The sequence below is a fragment of the Rattus norvegicus genome, chromosome 10 (assembly GCF_036323735.1).
Source record: "Rattus norvegicus strain BN/NHsdMcwi chromosome 10, GRCr8, whole genome shotgun sequence".
NCBI classification, from domain to species: Eukaryota; Metazoa; Chordata; class Mammalia; order Rodentia; family Muridae; genus Rattus; species Rattus norvegicus.
This window is the reverse complement of record NC_086028.1, coordinates 45,563,753-45,581,322: the sequence shown is the minus strand read 5'-3', so window position 1 is coordinate 45,581,322 and position 17,570 is coordinate 45,563,753. Positions and strand designations below refer to the sequence as shown.

Below are 17,570 nucleotides of genomic sequence, written 5' to 3'. Positions count from 1 at the left end.
CCACTGTGCTGCATTCCCTAAAACCCACAAAGTCAGGTTTGCCCGGATCCTTTTTGTAAGGGTGGCCTAAAGTAGCTTTGATAGAGAAGACTTCCTGTGCCTCCCACATACAGAGACTTTGGGCTGCTGCAAGCACTGTGCACAGGGCATTTTCCATGGCTAGGATGTGACACACTGACCTTAAGTCTGCTGTATGGGAAAACTGAAAGAAAGAATAGCATCCTGCCCATGGTCTTCCCTAGAAATAGAAGCAGAACTGGGGGTTGACCCCAACCTACTCCCCTGTTTTTAGTTATTTTCACTCAGGTCAGCTTCCTGAGCCTCCTACTGTGCTGATCCTCACCTGCCCCTCAGGAAAGAAGGGCTCAGCACAATTGTCAGAGTCTAGAGAATGAGTAGAGAATCCTAGGAAAAGGTACTTGCAATATGCACAGAAGAGAAAGAACAGAACAGAAAGAACCTCTCTTGTTCCTCTTGGCAGCCCCATGGGTCCCCGAGAGTAAGAACTTTTATCTCGGGGTCACCCAGAATCAGATACAGAGATTTTAAAAAAGAGAACTTCCCCTAAGCTGAATAAAATTTGTGGTTATGGGCCTGGAGAGATGGCTCAGCAGTTAAGAGCATTGGCTGCTCTTGGAGAGAACCTAGATTTGGTTCCAGCACACACATAGTGGCTCACAACCAATTGCAGGGAATCCGGTGCCTTCTTCTGGCCTTCACAAGCACTGTACACACTTGGTATACAGACACACATGCAGGCAAAACACCCATACACATGAACTAAAGATAAATAAAATAAGTCTTTTTAAAAATAAATTGCAGTTGTACAGACTCCCCAAAGGTAATGAGTTTACACTTCCTGGGTACACCGAGTAATGTGTGGGGCCTCTAGAAGCACAGCAAGAGGAAGGACAGGGCGGCTCGGGGTTGCAGAGTGGCTGGGTCTCCTAGGGGGAGGTTCTTGATGCTGCTGAGCAGCTTTGACATCTGAAACAGGGCCATGCCTTCCTTGAGAGCTAGCTCAAAGAATAAGAGAAGGACAAATAATCCATGACACAGTTGTTGTTTCTGCGGCCTCACAGCTGATGTGGCTGCTTGCAAGAAAGCTCCAAGAGGGATGACTTGGTCCTCAGGTGGGTCAGGAGGTCAGGACTCCTGAGAATGTGAATCAGAGTTCCTGACCCAGGCTGGGGAAGTAACTTTGTGGTAGAGTGCTTGCCTACTGTGCACAAGGTATGCGGTCAATCCCTAGCTCTCTGAGAGAAGGACAAAACAGTCTCCATCTTTCTCTGGGTCAGTTTTTCCTTTCTAAGCCTCTTAGCTTTGAAAAATAAAGTACCAAGTATACTTGAAGGGACCATAGTAGTTATGAGAATGGAATGAAATTATATGTAATATGGAGGGATCTCACTGTACCTGGTATGGAACCAGCATTCAGTCTGTGTCATAACTGTGAACCTTTTTTTCTCTGCACATTGTCAAGGCAAAAGCCTGTGGCCGGAACCACTTAGGGAGTAACTTAAAGCTAATTCTTGGTCACACAGGAACAGCGAGGTGGTTAGAAGTGTCCTCTGCTGTGGCATTATTCTTGCATGGGCATTTGCTAGCAGGCCCTCGAAGAGGGAGTTTGGGAAGGACTGGGTGATCCTTTGGGCTGTTTTCAAGAGAAACAGAGTCAGAAAACTGTGTTTCAGGCTGGAGAGGCCCTCCCAGTACTCCCAGTACCTCTCCCGGGAAAATGCAAGAAGCCTTGGATGCAGCAGCCTTCTGAAGTGGTCCTGATGGTTGTCTGTCCTGTGCAGGCTGCAGAAATAGTTCATATATCCTCTCTAATTCTCCCTGCAAGGGAGAGCTCCTTGCTCCCACTTTCCAGATGAAAACACAGAGGCTGAGTGGAACTTTCCTGGGTCATCGGGGAGGGAGTAGCAAATCTGAGTCTGTCTCCCACTGCCACTTGATCATAAACTGACAGCCATCCTTTCAAAGCTACTGAGTCCAAGGGACCTCCTCAGATAAGACTGGAGTGAGCAAGGTCTCACTGAAGAAGGGTGGGTGGAACCTAACACTAACTGACAGCCGGAGCCACACACTGTTTGTCAAAGGTTGCAGGACATGGTTGTCCCTGACCTTATTTGCAGAGCAGGAGTATGTTGGGGATCTGTATTTGCTCTCTCACACACAAGGGTCAGTAATTCACTCAGCAACTTCCTCTTGCAACAGAGCCTGGGTCCCATTGGCTAAGATCTTGCACCCAGGCCTAGAGGGATGAATTAAAATGTTAATTTCCAGTAACCTCTCAGTCATTTTGACACAATTAGAAGACCATAAAAAACCTGTCTCAATTACCAACCTAATTGCCGGGTTACTGTGCAGGGCCAGGACCTTCAGGCAACATAGGATTGTCATTCCCTAGGAAGAGGGATGATTGAATTAGTGTGGGGATGTGTGAGGGTTGGCTTTGGAGATGGAGCAGGAGGATGATCTGGAAGCATGACTGAAAGGGGAGGGACTCAGCTACCCTCCCTCCTGTTCCAGTGTGATGACCTTCCCCCAACCCCCCACAACTTCAGGTGCTGGAGACTTGTGTGAAGAACTGTGGCCATCGCTTTCACCTCCTTGTAGCCAACCGAGACTTCATTGACAGTGTTCTGGTCAGAATTATCTCTCCCAAGAATAACCCTCCCACCATCGTCCAGGACAAAGTGCTTGCTCTAATTCAGGTGAGCTGGCTTCCCTCACCCCATTTGTCAGGTATGCAAGATGGCGACTGCGATACGTGCTCATGCTTTCCCATTATTTCGGAGAAAAATATACAAATTTGGGGAGTTAAATATTTGTTACAAAATACATGTACATTTCAATACAAGCATGTTTTGAAATGGCCTTTGGAGAGCAGAATACAGTATAGAATCCAGGGCTGTGCTTGGGGTGGGGAGCAAGGTGGGTAAGAGGTGAGGCCAAAGTGGGTAGGGCTTATGGGTTGTGTGTGCTGAGTGAAGGCCTTGGAGTTGGTCCTGTAGAGGTAATGGGGAAGCATTAAACATTTCTGATCTGGGTTGTACACAGATTTTAGACAAAGCACCCTACTGGCATGGTACTGAACCCATAAGCACATCCAATATGCATGAGTAGTGCATGGGCAAGAGCCACGATGAGAGGGAGACTGGGTCAGAATGTGAGTGTGACTCCAGAAGGGGCAGTGGCTGGTAGGCTGGCTTAGGAAGGCTGACAGACACACAGACACACAGAATAACCAGGAGACCACTGTAGATGAGAGGCTCAGGGATGTGCGAATACACAGGAGCCTGCTGCTCTGTCTAGAGAGTTGTCCCGGCTCCTGGAGCACCTGTCTCTTCCTAGTGCTTGCTGCAGAGAACCCCCACCCTGAAGCACAAGTTTGGCTTTCTTTCCTAATCACGATCCTCCTTGTGATTGTCAGGTACAGCTTTGCTGTCTTTTCTGTTCAACTCAGTTGGTTCCCGGAGAGCCCTGGAATGCTGTGTCCTAGGGTCCTGAGCATTTGATTGTCAGTATTGAATAGTAGTATTTTTTAGATTAGTGGATGAATGTAGCTCATTGAGGCTAAGAGAAAGGGCAGGGGTGACAGAGCCCTCTCTCATGCTCTGCTGTCATTTTGCAACCCTCCCTCAATCCTGGAGTGTACTTCCTCAGTTGCACCCACTCCTCTGCTGCGATTGCAGACTTCCAGGGAAATGAATGGTAGCTTTCTCTTACAAAAGGTGGGACATCCAGCTTAAACTCTGTATTCTGGGTCAGGCCCCTACAAGGTTCACACTAGCTACAGAACTGGAAAGAGACATTCATTGAGGGCTTGCTCACCTGAGGCCTCCTCAGGCTCCTAGGTAAACACAGCCAGCTTGATATGGTATGATCTGCTGAGGGAATACAGGACCCCTTCACTGGCTTGGCCCCACAGGTCTCTGTCCCAGAGGTGCCTGTTCCTGCCTGCTCTGACCTTACAACTTTCTCATCTGATCACTACTTCCCTAAATCTAGCTTCTTCCAGGTCCTCCTGCAATACTTCTAACCTTGGGCTGATGTTTAACTCCTGGGCATCTCCCTTCTCTATAAAATGAGGCTGGGTTTCTGCTCTTCTGCTCTTGGGCATGTAGCACAGGGGCCTACCTACATCTGTGTCCTCAGGCCACCCCACTGCTGACTAGCAGCAGTGTACACTAGCCTAAAGTCTGACCGTGTGAGCTATAGTTTGTTAGCCTTCCTAATGGACATGGGTGCTTTATGTTTGGAGTTGCTGCACAAGCCGCCAGTGTATTTTCTTGGGGAACACATGCATTTTTTTAACTAGGCATGTATTGAGTACGTGAAGTTGACAGTTTCACTTCAGTACCGCAAGAGAAAGTACTGGGTCAGGAGGTACCCAGAACTTGTAGCTGTTCCACACCCTTACCAACGTGCCACTTTCTGTCCTTGCAGTCCGTGTGATGAGCTTGGTGTAGTAAGTGATGAGCTTGGTGTAGTGCTTTGCCATGTTGTATTTAACCCTTTATTGACTATGTGAGCGATTGTCAGTGCTCAAGGGTTTGGCAGCTGTGATCTCAACCAACTTTAGCTGCAAACTATGGCAGAAAAGTTAATTTGTGTGCCGAGCATGTACGGATCCTCCCTTGTCATTACTCCTCTAGCTATTCATATAACATTGATACTTCACTGGTTGTCTGAATAAATCCCTAAACTAAAAATCAAGAGACAACACTGAGCTAGCTCATACAAGAACCAGATTAGTCACAGACTTTGGTATCCTAACAGCTCCTGGAACCAATCCCTGCATGGATAATAGGAACAACTGTCCTTTCAAAAGCTGAACCAGCAAGCCAGGTGTGGTGGTGTACCCCTGCAATCCCAATTGGGAGGAGGCATTCAAGGTCAAGGCCAACCTTGTCTACATCGTAACTTTTAGGCTAGCCTGAGCTACATGAGACCCTGCCTCAAAAAAAAGGATACAATAAATTAGAGTGGTAACAATCATTGTTTTTCTTTACAGCTGTGAGTGGGTAGTGGTCTTTTAAGTGGAATCCTGCAGGACTGGAAAGTGGTTTTGCTAATGGTGCAGGTGCCAGTATAATCCAAACTCTTCCTTAGTGCTTGGTAGAGCCCAGCTGCTTGGGAAGTCAGGTCAGGTTAGCCCTGCCCCTGCCCTCAGGGAGACAGCAAGTTAAAAAGAGAGACTGGGGTTTGCAGTCAACTGGAGCTGAAGCCTAGGTAGGAAGGACTAGAGCTGGTCTGACTATGGGGAATGATGGAGTGGGCCTTGCCCTAAGTCTCCCATTCCAGAGAAGCTGACTGAATATATTAATACTTGAAAAGCTTTGGAGTAAGAAGCTACACAGACAAGCCCCACCAGTTTCCTACTCGTGAAACATGCATCAGGCTTTTGGGGTGGGATTGGGGTAGGGAAGAGACATCATGGCTCTCCTTCCCAGCTGCCAGCCTGAGCCAGCTGCCTCATACTTCACCTCAAAGACGGAAGCACAGCTACTGCTATGCAGAGGGTGGGACAGCTTTTCTCAAGTCTCTTGTTCCTGTGACGGAGTAGGTGAGAGAACCTGTTCCCTTACGTCTGCCTGCTCCAACCCATCATCTCCCAACCCTTCACTGGATTGGAGTCCCAGGCATGGCTGGCTTAGAATTGACCATAGGAGTGCATTTTCAATAGCATGTGTTTACCATCAGCTGCCCTCGGAGCCAACTGTGAGCAGAATCTGCTCGTTGGGTACAGCTTAGTGCAGAGCCCTAGCTAGGAACGTGAAAGGTCCTGGGTTCCATCTCTAGCAAGACACATACATACTCAAACACGCACACTCTGATGCCTTCTCCTGTTCTCCATTCTGCCCCTCAGCGAGACTTTCTGTGCCTTCTAATGTGAAGGCTAAAGTTACGTCTTAAGTTTAAATTACTGTGCTTAAGAGATCTATAAAACAATCAAGAGATTTTGGAAGCATAAATTTTTGGTACCTCGCAGCTGGTGATTGCTGATCCCAGTGCCTGAGGGAGAAAAAAAAATCAATACAACAAAATGCCTCTAACCTGTGAGCACTACATGCCCAAGGACAGATAACTTTCTGGATTGCTGGGGGCTGCTCTATTCTCTGAAGTAGGAAAATAAAGGTGCTTCATGTGAGATAACAAGCCATGTGTTTTCACTTCTGTTTGGTTGTCCCAACTGCACAGGATGTGCTTGATCACATGCAGACAGGAAGTGTGTCAGCATGTATGCTTGTCCCCACTGGATGAGGGTTGGGATGGAGAGGGAGGCTGGAAAGGCCTGAGAGATTGTGTTCTTTGATAGTGTCAGATGCCTGGTGGCACCTGAGCCTTGTCACTGAGAAGCATGCTGACTACACTGCTTCAGGTGAAACCTCTGGCAATTTCTGGGGCAGAAAGTCTATACTGGAGCGTGAGCAGAAGAGGACAGTCTCCTTTGTCCCGAGATATCCTAGGACCCACATTCAAATGAGCACTTACCTCTTGTTCTGAGAGTTGCTCCTCAAAACCGTGAGGACTAGAGAAATGGACAAAATATAGTCAGGTTTTGTCTACAGCATGGCACACAAAGCTAAAGCACAAATTGACCTTTGTCCTCCGGTTAGTCCTGCCCTTGGGTCCTTCAGTCTCCAAATACTGAAGCCACAAATAGGAAAAGGGGGAATTACATAAAGATCTTGGCTTCTAGTGAGGTAGCCACCATGTCATTTGCCAAAGATCATGGTGGCAGAGAACCTGAGCGAATGCCAGCATTGTACTTCCTGGAGCCTGCGTCCTGATAAGGCAGTTACTTGGGAAGCATCCTGCCTTTCCTGGGCCTCAGTTCAGGGCTCAGGGTGACCATGACCTCCCAGAAGTAGCCTCAGCTCCCGTAAGGAGGGTTCCTCTGCTCAGCCTGCAGCAGGAGCCCTACTTTATCATGCTCATATTAGTTGCTGACAGCCTCCATGCCATCTCCTCTATTCTCTGAAGTAGGAAAATAAAGGTGCTTAGTAACTGTGAGAACTTAATTAAATTTAGTCTGACAGTTATTGACTGACTGCCTTCCCTGTACAACGGCAAGAGACCTGTGTGTACCTTCAAAGATGCTTGACCTGGCTGGGGAGACAAGAGAAGTTATCTAGGCATGTCCTTAGAAGATGCTAGAACATGTGACAGCTATAATTTATCCTATCTCCATGTCCTCACATACACTGTTCCTTTAAAATAAGTCTCTCTAGCCTCCTCCCTCCTCCTTTCTCCCTCCCTCCTCCATCTCCCCTCCCTCCTCCTGCCTCCCTCCTCCCTCCTCCCCCTGTTTGCCCCTCTGTTGGCGTCAGACACTTATTCAGGGGAGATTACTATTGTGAGCATATGCTGTGCTTTCAGCAGTCTGGCCCAGGCTGCCCAGGGGTCCTAGACAGGAACTGGCACTATGGCAGGTGGGGTTTAGGGTATATTAACCAAGACTTCTTGTCTGCAAATTAAAGCCAACTCTGCTTGCCTAGCTAAAGAGGAAAGTTTGTCTTGACAAAGCAGGACCTCCCAGAAGCCCTAGTCACGCTAGCCAGGTTATGATTGGACCCGGGAAATGACAGAAGGGGTCACAGGAAACCTTCACATCTTCTGTCTGCACACCACTCAGCAGATCAACTGTTATTTTCTAGAATATAAGCTATCTCTGGTCCTGATCTGCTTCTTTCTTTTTTTTTAAAGATTTATTTATTTATTATATACAAGTACACTATAGCTGTCTTCAGACACACCAGAAGAGGGCATCGGATCCTATTACAGATGGTTGTGAGCCACCATGTGGTTGCTGGGAATTGAACTCAGGACCTGTGGAAGAGCAGTCAGTGCTCTTCACCTCTGAGCCATCTCTCCAGCCTGGTCCTGAGCTACTTATCAGGCTTAGACTTCCAGAGGGGCAATTGTCTTTAAAAGAAGGATCCAGTTCTCTGTTATGTCCAGTGTTGAACTCTTGGCAGAAGGATAGTCCCACCTTGGAAGATGTCCCAGTTCCTTAGGGCAGGCACAGTTCCTGAGTATGTCTGAATATGAGGAGGAGTCTTGAGGACTATGTACCTAGATAGAACATCATGGAGCAAGGAAACACTAAGAAAGTCCCCAGAGCCATTTGTTTCTCCAAGAAAACAGAGGCAGGAAGTGGCACCAGGAAAACTACCATGCTTATCCCCCAACCTTTCCCAGTGGAAAAGTATTTAGACTCCTTAAGTTTATTTTTATTATTTCTTTTTATAGGGCTAGGCATAGAACCTGGGGCTGATGCACTCTGGGCAAACGCTGTACCCCTAGCCCGAGAGCTCCCAAGCTTGCTCCTTAAACTGAAAGCACAGAACTGCAAGACTGAGCTGGACTGAGTAGGGACCAGACTCCATGATGCTGAAAGAATGGGCAAAGTCAAGGCTGTCAGGCTGCGTGGGTCTCCGGCTGGGTCTTGCCCACAGCCTCTGTAGGTTCCTTCAGATGCAGAGGAAAGGGTCGGCAGAGATAGGCTGTCCTGGTGCCATGGTGAGGTAAGATCCCTGAGTATGCACATTAAATAAATGCACCAAGGAGAGAAAGCCAGGCCGACAGTGTTGTTCATAGTGTGTGAGACACATTGGATTTAATTAAGGAAGCTTTTGGGAATATGGCCTTTTAACTTCTAGTGGCTCTGGTGGTTAGAGATAGCATTTCTGTAGCTGCCTCTGGATTGGCTGGCGGTCATGGCTGTAGGCCATTAAATGCTGTGATGGTGACATCTCTAAAGAGTAGCATCTCCTCCTTTGGGTGCATATTATAATAAAGGGGCGGCACTGGGAACCATATTTCTGAGGAGCCTGTTGAGTAATTGCTGGATTTGATTCCTCTGTAACTTCCAAAGAACAGGACTTCTTTTAATTGTTAGGAAGTTTGTGCATCACTAGAAATGGTGATCTGCTCACAATTTTCTTGCTCCTTTTTGTTCTTTCTTCATTCAAGAAAATCTGCCGTTGGAACTTTCAATTTCATTCCTGTGTTTGGGTAGATGTAAGCTGAAACTGTCAGCTGCACAAGGTAATAGAAAAACACCAGGTTGATACAGGACTCCAGGGAGGTGGAGTGAGCCCCAGCCACTGGCTGTGGGTGGTCTGGCTCCCAATGGACTCTTGTGCCCCTAGGCTGAAATCATGTCACATGTCAGTGACAGGACCCAGCTGGGCAAGTTTTAGTACTGACTGATCTGCTGAGGAAACTGGAGTCAGCCTTGGCTTCTCAACACACATCGATTTTTCCTTTTCTTCCTGTTCAATTTACTTGTGGCCCCTGCTCTGGGTGGGTGTGTGTGTGTGTGTGTGTGTGTGTGTGTGTGTGTGTGTGTGTGTGTGTGTGTGTTGTCAGGTATCCAGTTGGGAGACATTCAGGTAAGTCTTCACTTTCTTAAGTAGCTTGGGCAATTGATTTCCTTGAGATGCAGCAAATTCCTGCATCATAGTGTGTGCAAAGAACTTAGTGTTATTTCTCTGCCACTTCTCTGAGGAAATACATGCTGAATCAAGTTTTATGAGTTTGTTCACATTCAACAGCATCGTTGAAAATCAGAGCTTCAGCAGCTGTGCCTCAGCACGGATTGCCAGAGAGGAGCAGAGTAGGATTTGCCAGTGTGCCTTGTGTGGGCACGTCTGGAAGCACCGGTCTCAGAGGATCGAGCTGGCTTTCCAGCCCCTTGCCACCCTGTGAAAGAAGCACTTGTACTTCCTGACAGGCCTTCCTCTCCCCTCCCAGGCATGGGCAGACGCCTTTAGGAGCAGTCCTGACCTCACTGGTGTTGTACACATCTATGAAGAACTGAAGAGGAAGGGGATTGAGTTCCCCATGGCAGACTTGGACGCTCTGTCTCCTATCCACACACCCCAGCGGGTAAGCTTCCAGCTAGTACTTTCTAGAAAGCCTGCCTGTAGAACAGCCAAGCACTGTACCAGCCTTTTGCTGATGCCTTTGCATTATTCAGCTTGTCATGTGTTCTTAAAGCTCCAGGGCATTTCTTTTTAATAACAAGGGGGATGCAGAGGGAGACAGCTGGGGGACTGGTGATTAAGTGGCAGCAGTGTCTCTCCCAGTTTCACACTGACAGTGGAGGAATAAGGTAGAGGGTTCAGTTCAGCAGTTTTCATGGAAATGGCTGCTTTGCCTGAGCCTTCCTGTGAGGGTCATTAGCACCTGCTTTACAGAAGACTATAGAAGATGTGAGAGAATCTGTCCTTATTTTCTGTGGTACCAAGGGGTGATGTTTATTCATCAGAGGCAAGGAGCAGCTCTTAGCATACAGTACAGTGTGTATATCACGTGAATAATTTCTTTACTTTTAATTTGGTGCTGGAGATAGAACCCAGAGCCTCATGCATACTAAGAACACATTCTTTTACTATGCCACATTCCAGCCTAATCAGGGAATCTAAAATGTATTTTGAGCATGGGCATTCAGCATCAGTCCAGGCATTCTTGAATTCTGTCAGCTTTGGGACTTGGAACCCAGAAAAGGCCTGTTTTAAACCACCCTGAAGAACTTTTTTTGGTGCTGACAGTGGCCAGAGTGGCCATGTGTTTCAGAGTTAAATGAATGCTGCTAGTACCAATCATAGTTCCTCTGGGTAGTTAGTTTCTGTACTGCAATGAAGCAGCTCCCAGTCCAGGGGCAAAGCCAGGATAGCCCAGTCTGAAGAGGCACCAGCAATGGCTCACATGGCCCTACTGGTCTCCATCTGCTTGTCTCTCACATGGAGAGCTCAAGGATGGCAGTATGCCTTACACGTTTGTGTGAACACGTGCACTAATGTTGGTGAAGATATCTGAGATCCCTAAGTGGGCAGAGGGCAAAAAGAATCACACTTTCCAATGCGTTTTTCTTATTATGATCCCTCTAAACCAGTTACCTATGCTTTGTTGTATAAACATAACCTGTTTTATTCTTCTATTAATGACCCAGAAGGAACAGTATTGTTGTTCTAATAATTACAGAGAGCGATCAGTTAATTGCCTGATTGCTATTTATGTTAGTCTTCTTGTAAAGGCCAAATGTAGTCTTGTGGTACCAAGGAAGGATTCATGATTAGTAATGCCTTTTGGGTTGCATTGCTAGTCTGCAGCATATTGTTTGGAAAGGAGGGAGAAGAGGGAAAGGAGGGAGGGAGGAAGGAAAGGGACAATGGTGGCTCTGCTGCCCTGATGAAGAGACCCATCTAGGTTCTGTGGATTCTAACTGAAAACACCACCTGTGTTAGGGGGAGGGCCATGCTAAGGCACTTAGGCACACAAGTGAATCAAAAAGTACTGTTGTTGTCATGCCAGAGTGTCCCAGAAATGGATCCAGCTGCCACCATTCCCAGGTCCCAGTTACAGCCCAGGACAACTGCTGGCTCGTATTCTTCACCTCCTGCAGCTCCCTACTCTACTCTACAGGCCCCGGCTCTGAGTGTGACGGGCCCCATCACAGCCAATTCAGAACAGGTATTCATGTGCTTCTAGTTTGGCATAAGCAAACCAGCTAACTGCCCTCTTGTACCTCTCCAGGGGACAGAAGTTTCCCTAGACTTCCAGGTACTATGCTGGGTGTGGGGACACAAAGATGGAAAGACCTGGCCTCTGGAGTAGACAGATTGGAGATCACTGCAGTAGTATGTGGTCTTCTGTGGTAGGAAGCAGAACTGAAGATTCCGTGAGCCAGGGCTGAGCAAGGCATAGAAGGAAACTGGTAACTTGGCACAGAGGCTCTGGAGTGGGCCTGGGGTTTTGTCAGCTGAGGCCTATGCAGGCAATATCATCAGCACACACAGCACAGAATAGTAGCATAGCGGGGAACATCCAGTCCACCTGCAGAGTGGGTTAGCATATAGGCTGAGTGGGAAGATGGGTGACAGAAAGCAAGGTCCAAAGCAAAGGAGCATTGGCGAACTGTGAATAGGCATCTCCCCTTGGGGAGAGCATGGATGCCATGAGATGTGCCAGCCATCACAGTTCATATTTAATCAATGAGGTACCCTGGAGGCAACAGCTAGATGGAGGAGGCCTTCCAGAAACCTCTTCTGCCTCTGTCTGAGTGTTACATCCTGATAAGTTACTGGTAATTTCACTAAATTGTATTTTTAGAGAATTTATAGAGACTATTTTTAGTTGAATCTATAGAATTCTATTGAGATTTTAGAGTGGGTGAGACTTGGAAGAAATTTACTTGCTGTTTGCAGTTCCGTTTGTTACAGTGCCATTACTATGGAACATTGTTAAAACGGGAATTCAGGCAGTTGTTTATAGGTAGAGCTCTGTCCTTCTGCCCATGCTAAGGGAGAGCATGTGGGGAAAGCAGGATGCAAGCAAGGAGGCACATAGGCCTGGGTGCAAGCCACATTCTTCCGTTCCATGTAAGGCTTCAGTAGAATAACTAACTTCAGTCTGAGCAGGTAGCCAGGTCCTGACCCTGGTCCACAGAAGGAAGGCGTTCCCATGTCTCTACCAAACACTGTTGCTGAAATGTGGAGTTAATGCTCTCAGTCGGGCCTGGGTCACTGAATGCTGCCCCTCTTCACGCACAGAACCAGAGCCTTTGTAAAGGGGAGCTGTGGACAGAGGTCTTGGCTCTAGGCCCTGCTTCCTTGGGCAGAGCTCCAGGTTTGCTCTGAGAGGAAACAGAGAGTATTGCAAGCTGAATGGCAATGGAGCCCTTGCATTGGCTCACTGCAGTGTAGTGGGTGCTAAGAAAGGGTCATCAGCAGTGGAGTAACCAAGAGGAGACCCTGAGTGGTAAGTGTAGCAACCCTAAGAACTGTGGCTCCCACCCCAGGTGGAAAATAGAAACTGAAGCATGTAGGATAGATAGTGTGTGGCCTGGGCTGCTTCAGAACCCATCAGCGGTAGAATCTTCTTACTCAAGAGTTAAGGAGGCTTCGAGGCTACCCCCGAAGTAAGGCAGAGGCTGGCTTCTGGAGCCCAATCCATCTTTCAGGTGTCTGTTGAGGTTACTCCCTGAAGAGTTAAGAGTTTGCTGAGAGACTCTTATAGCATGAGAGAGGCTGAGGGAGACTGGTAGGTGTTTGTACTTAGGCAAGCCAGGGGAAATGGAAAGGCCTTGCTAGGAGAGACAGGTATGGATCTGGAATAGGTCTCTTGCAGGAGAAGTACCCACTCCGTCCAGCTCTGGGACACTATAGGACAGGTGTGCCTATGGTCACCAGTATGCATTGTACCAGGTATATCAGGCATGAGGTAGACCCCACAGCAACCTGTGAGGTGTGGGGTTATCACTCCCTTCCCATAGGTGAGTGGGTAGGCTTGGAAGAAGCCAGTCCATCTGTAGACATTGGTGCTGTAGCATCCTCTGCACATAACTCAAGGCAGGCTGTAACTCTGAGATGACACCATTCCTGTATAACTTTTATGAGTCTCACTGTGGACAGAGAATGTACCTGTGGCTTCCACTGGTGTCTTGAAAGGATTAGAAACCCAGGAGGTAACCCAAAGCTCAGACTGGAAGACTGAGGGAGACAAAATACAGTATGCCAACTGCAGGAGAGAAGGCTCAGGGTTTGCGGATGCTGATGACTGGGCGGGGTGGGGTGCTTTTAAAAGTCTGCTCCTACTCCTCACCTATTTTTTCTTAGCAGAAGAATGCTCTGAGCACTGGCCAGCCTCCTTTAGGGTATGACGCTGGAACGGACAGAGTCTATGTTCATGAGGGTCATAAAGGGATCTTGGAGCACCTGCACTACCATATACTGATTTCAGAGAGAAGAAACAGAAGCCTAGTCAGTTACAGGCCTCTGAGGGCCCTGTGGGAGGAGAGCTGCGAGTGTTCAGCTCTCTTCTGCCCCATGCTGCTTACTGTACGTCGTTCTCCACATGCTGTTATGGACAGCGAGATACAAACAACAGACTTAGTGACCAGGGTTCCCCGCCTCCTCCATGTGGTTCTCACCATACTCCAACCCTTGGTAGGCAGAGCCAAGCGGGTAAGAGGCTACTCCTATGGTTCAGATTAATCTAGGTAATCTCATAGTGGCAGGATGTTGCAGGCTGTGGGCTGGCTGGTTCTGATCCTGTAGCTCACTGATCTTCTTCCTGCCTTTTCCTTGACCTACAGATTGCTAGGCTGCGCAGTGAGCTGGACATTGTTCGGGGAAACACAAAAGTCATGTCTGAGATGTTAACAGAAATGGTCCCTGGGCAGGAGGATTCTTCTGATCTGGAACTACTACAGGTGAGGATAACCTTAACTTCGGAAGTATGGGCTGAGTGCCTGGCTGGGCCCTTAGGGGCAGTGCTGCATACTGTGGGAGCACCCTACTTGGGCACACAACCATGTTGACAAGTCTGGTGGCACCATGGTGGAGAGGGTCCAAGTCCATGTTGGTTCACATTCAGCCTTACTTCTTGAAGATGGGCAGAGGCCAGTATCACTCTGTACTTTAAATTTTTTATTTAATAATTTTCCCCACTTTAAAGTACCAGTTGTAGAATATGTGCCTATCAAAATGAAAAATATTTTTCTTTGGTTTAGCCATCTGCAATAAGTGGAATTTATCTTTTGATGTATTTTCAGGTAGACTCTTTGTTGTGTTCATGCATTTTACATTGAGTTGAAACCTTGCTATGTGTATAGTCCTGTTCATGACTTTGCTCCCTTGTTACTGTGTCATAAACATTTTGGAATAAGAGTTCTTGGGCCTTGGAGACATGGAGAAGCCCTGCTAGTCTCTCATCCTAAGGCAGGCCATTCTGAGGTAAATTTAAACCCCCTGTTCTCTGCCTCACTGCTGGAACTGCTCAGGCTTGGGGTGAACACTGGTTCCTGAGAAGCTGCTGCCCCACCCCCAGCCTCTTTGCCTCTGAACGCTGTAGATGGTGATGCTGGAGTTGGGACATAGGGCCGTGCCCACTAGGCAAGTTACTCCACCACTGAACCAGACCCCGAGCCCACCCTACATATCTTGGACATGGTAGGAAAGGAGACAGAGGGCAGCCAGGCTGCAGTCTCATCCTTCAGTTAGCTGAGAGCCTGTGAGGCTGAGGCAGAAGTGGAGCCCAGTCATATTAGCACGCAGGGACTCCTGTACAGAAAGAGGCAGTGGCACTGCCCTTCAGGGTAGCGACCTTCTGGAAGGGTAGAGAGAGGATGCTGTGAGCTGCGAGTATCAGATCCCTCCTCCGAGAGGTGGGGTACATGAGTGGACAGATCAGGAATCATGCTGGATTGATGACCTGGCCTCAGTGCCTCATGATACTTCTGCTACTGCTGTTGCTATTTCTGTCTGGCAGTCTTGTGTAACTGAGTACTGCGTCTCCCACTTTGCTGTTTACACACACTGGTCGCCCAGGAAACTTGGCTCTGATGGCCCTGCACTTTGGTAATATACATGCCCAGTAGTTCTGCTACTTGGAGTTCCCACTCCCCACTCCAAACCCTAAGTTTCTATGGGGCAAGGCTTGGTAGAACCTCCTTCTGGTCCAGCACTAAGTACAGTCTAAGGGTCATAGACAGTAGGAGATATGGCTCCTGCTCTAGGGAGCTCCCAGCTAAGTACAGGAGACAGACGAGAACCTGCAAGGGACCCAGACATCAGACCATTCTTGAAATTGAGATGACCTATGTCTGACCTATGTCAGTGTGGAGCACTAAACATTCCCTCTTTGGTTCCCAGACTTCACTCCTGGCACCTGCAACAAACCAGGACCCTGGTTCCTCAGGTGGTGACCGTGTGCTATACTCTGTGGACCTACCTACCTCTAATACACCATCACTGGCCCCTAACCTAGCCTGCAGGAGGGCTCAGCTAGGCCTCCCGTGGTGCACAAGCATCTGAGGCCAGTCCAGTATATGGTGATGCTATGTTATATCAGTGTTGGAATTCCTTTTATGGGATGTTGCTCTGGACAGTAGAAGGTGGGTTGAACAGCAGCAACATGGTTCCAGACAATCAGAACAGACAGCAGAGATGATCTGTGTGTGTGTGTGTGTGTGTGTGTGTGTGTGTGTGTGTGTGTGTGTGTGTGTGGTGTGGGTGTGTGTGTGCATATATACTGCATGTGTGTACATGTGCGTACTTACATGTGTGCTTGAGTGCATGTACGGGTTGTACACGCATGTGGTTGTAGGGTATTTTGTTTGTTTGTTTAAACAAGCTCATCAGCCAAGAATAACAGAACCTAGTCTCCTGGCATCAGCTCCGTTTTCAAAAATAGGTTGCTTCCAATGACATTTGCCTTCACTCTGTTTTGTTCCAACTCTGAGCCTACTGGCCCCCACTGCTGTCATATAAATCAAACAGAAAAAGACCATGTCTGGGAGCCTGCGGGAGGCTGTCATTTCAGCATAGAAGAGGCAGAAACGAGTAGCTGTGTGAACAGACTCACTTTTCCTGGCTGGAGGCCACTGCCTTATGTCGCCCTTCTTCTGCCCCAGCAGTCAGCAACCAGCAGGCAGTGGCTCTAACAGAATAGTGAGCCTTCCATATGGGAAAATGCCACTGTCCTCTTGGAACATGGTGGGGTCAAAGTCTACCCCTAACATTCCTTGGGCAATATGGAAGACAGCCAGACTACTCAGGGCAGAAGTAGTCCAGAGCTCAGGATGCTGGCCAGGGCCTGGAAGTAAGCATATTTGTCACCAGCCCAAATGTCCCCACCAACAGACCCAAGCTGCTTTTGACACAAGTGTAAGTTGATGACTGAAAGATGCAGGGAGTCGGAGGAGAGGTGACTGGAGGTGCCAGCCTCAGGATGGGCAGTTTGTATCTTAGCTGCTTCCTACTTATGGCAAAGCTCTTCAAGCGCGTCCTCCCACAGCCCACGAGAACAACAGGGAAACTTGTGAACTACTTGTCTGGGGATTCCTGGAAAAGTGACTTGTCTTTGAGGAAAGGCCAAGACCAGTAACACCTAGTGCTTTGCTAAAGGCCTCAAGGAGGTAAGATGCTGGGAGGGGACTTACCGCCTCCCAGGGTGGGTGTCAGATCCTCTTTCTGAGTTAAGCATATCTTCCAGACAACTATTCCAACGGAACACCTGTGCCCAGATTTCCTCTCCAGAGTTTTGGATCTGTTTTGTTTTGTTTTTTTTTTCACATCCCAGTGACAGGCTGTTCTGGATGTCATACAGCACTGTTTGTTTCCAGCAGACATCATGGTTAGCCTCTGAGCACAGCAGGGCAGACAACTTACAAAAGGCCGGATGCACACCTGGAAGACTCCGGTAAGGCATGGCCTTTCCTGAGCCTGGATCTCCTTCCTTGGTTCCTGGAGTAATTACTTTCCTGTGAATATGGCTGTCACAGGGCATGTCCTCTGTGAATCTTAGCTTCTTAATGACTGCTGAAAAGTCCTTCTGCACACTGAACTCAAATCTGTTCCCAGTAGCTTTAATATGGTCTGTGCTGGGCAAAAGCACAAAGAAAATCCCTTAGCCACATGGGTAGAACCTGGGTATCCAGGGACTGCTGTAAGGCCTGCCTATTGGCCAGTGTCCATGCTGCTGGTATGTCTCTTGTGCAGGAACAGGCAGCCCACCACAGGAGGCAGGTATCGTCAGGCCCATTCTGT

At 48.2% G+C, this 17,570-nt stretch overlaps 1 protein-coding gene across 7 annotated transcripts in view; it reads left to right on the top strand.

Annotated features, from left to right (window-relative positions):
- Tom1l2 (target of myb1 like 2 membrane trafficking protein) overlaps positions 1-17,570 on the top strand; it is a 121,981-nt gene that overhangs the window by 76,206 nt on the left and 28,205 nt on the right. For all 7 annotated transcript variants that reach the window (XM_006246508.5, XM_006246506.5, NM_001399549.1 and 4 more), the window contains 4 exons: positions 2,571-2,720; positions 9,772-9,906; positions 11,335-11,493; positions 14,117-14,233. In XM_006246508.5, coding sequence (XP_006246570.1) covers positions 2,571-2,720; positions 9,772-9,906; positions 11,335-11,493; positions 14,117-14,233 — 561 coding nt within the window. The remainder of the gene's footprint in view (positions 1-2,570; positions 2,721-9,771; positions 9,907-11,334; positions 11,494-14,116; positions 14,234-17,570) is intronic.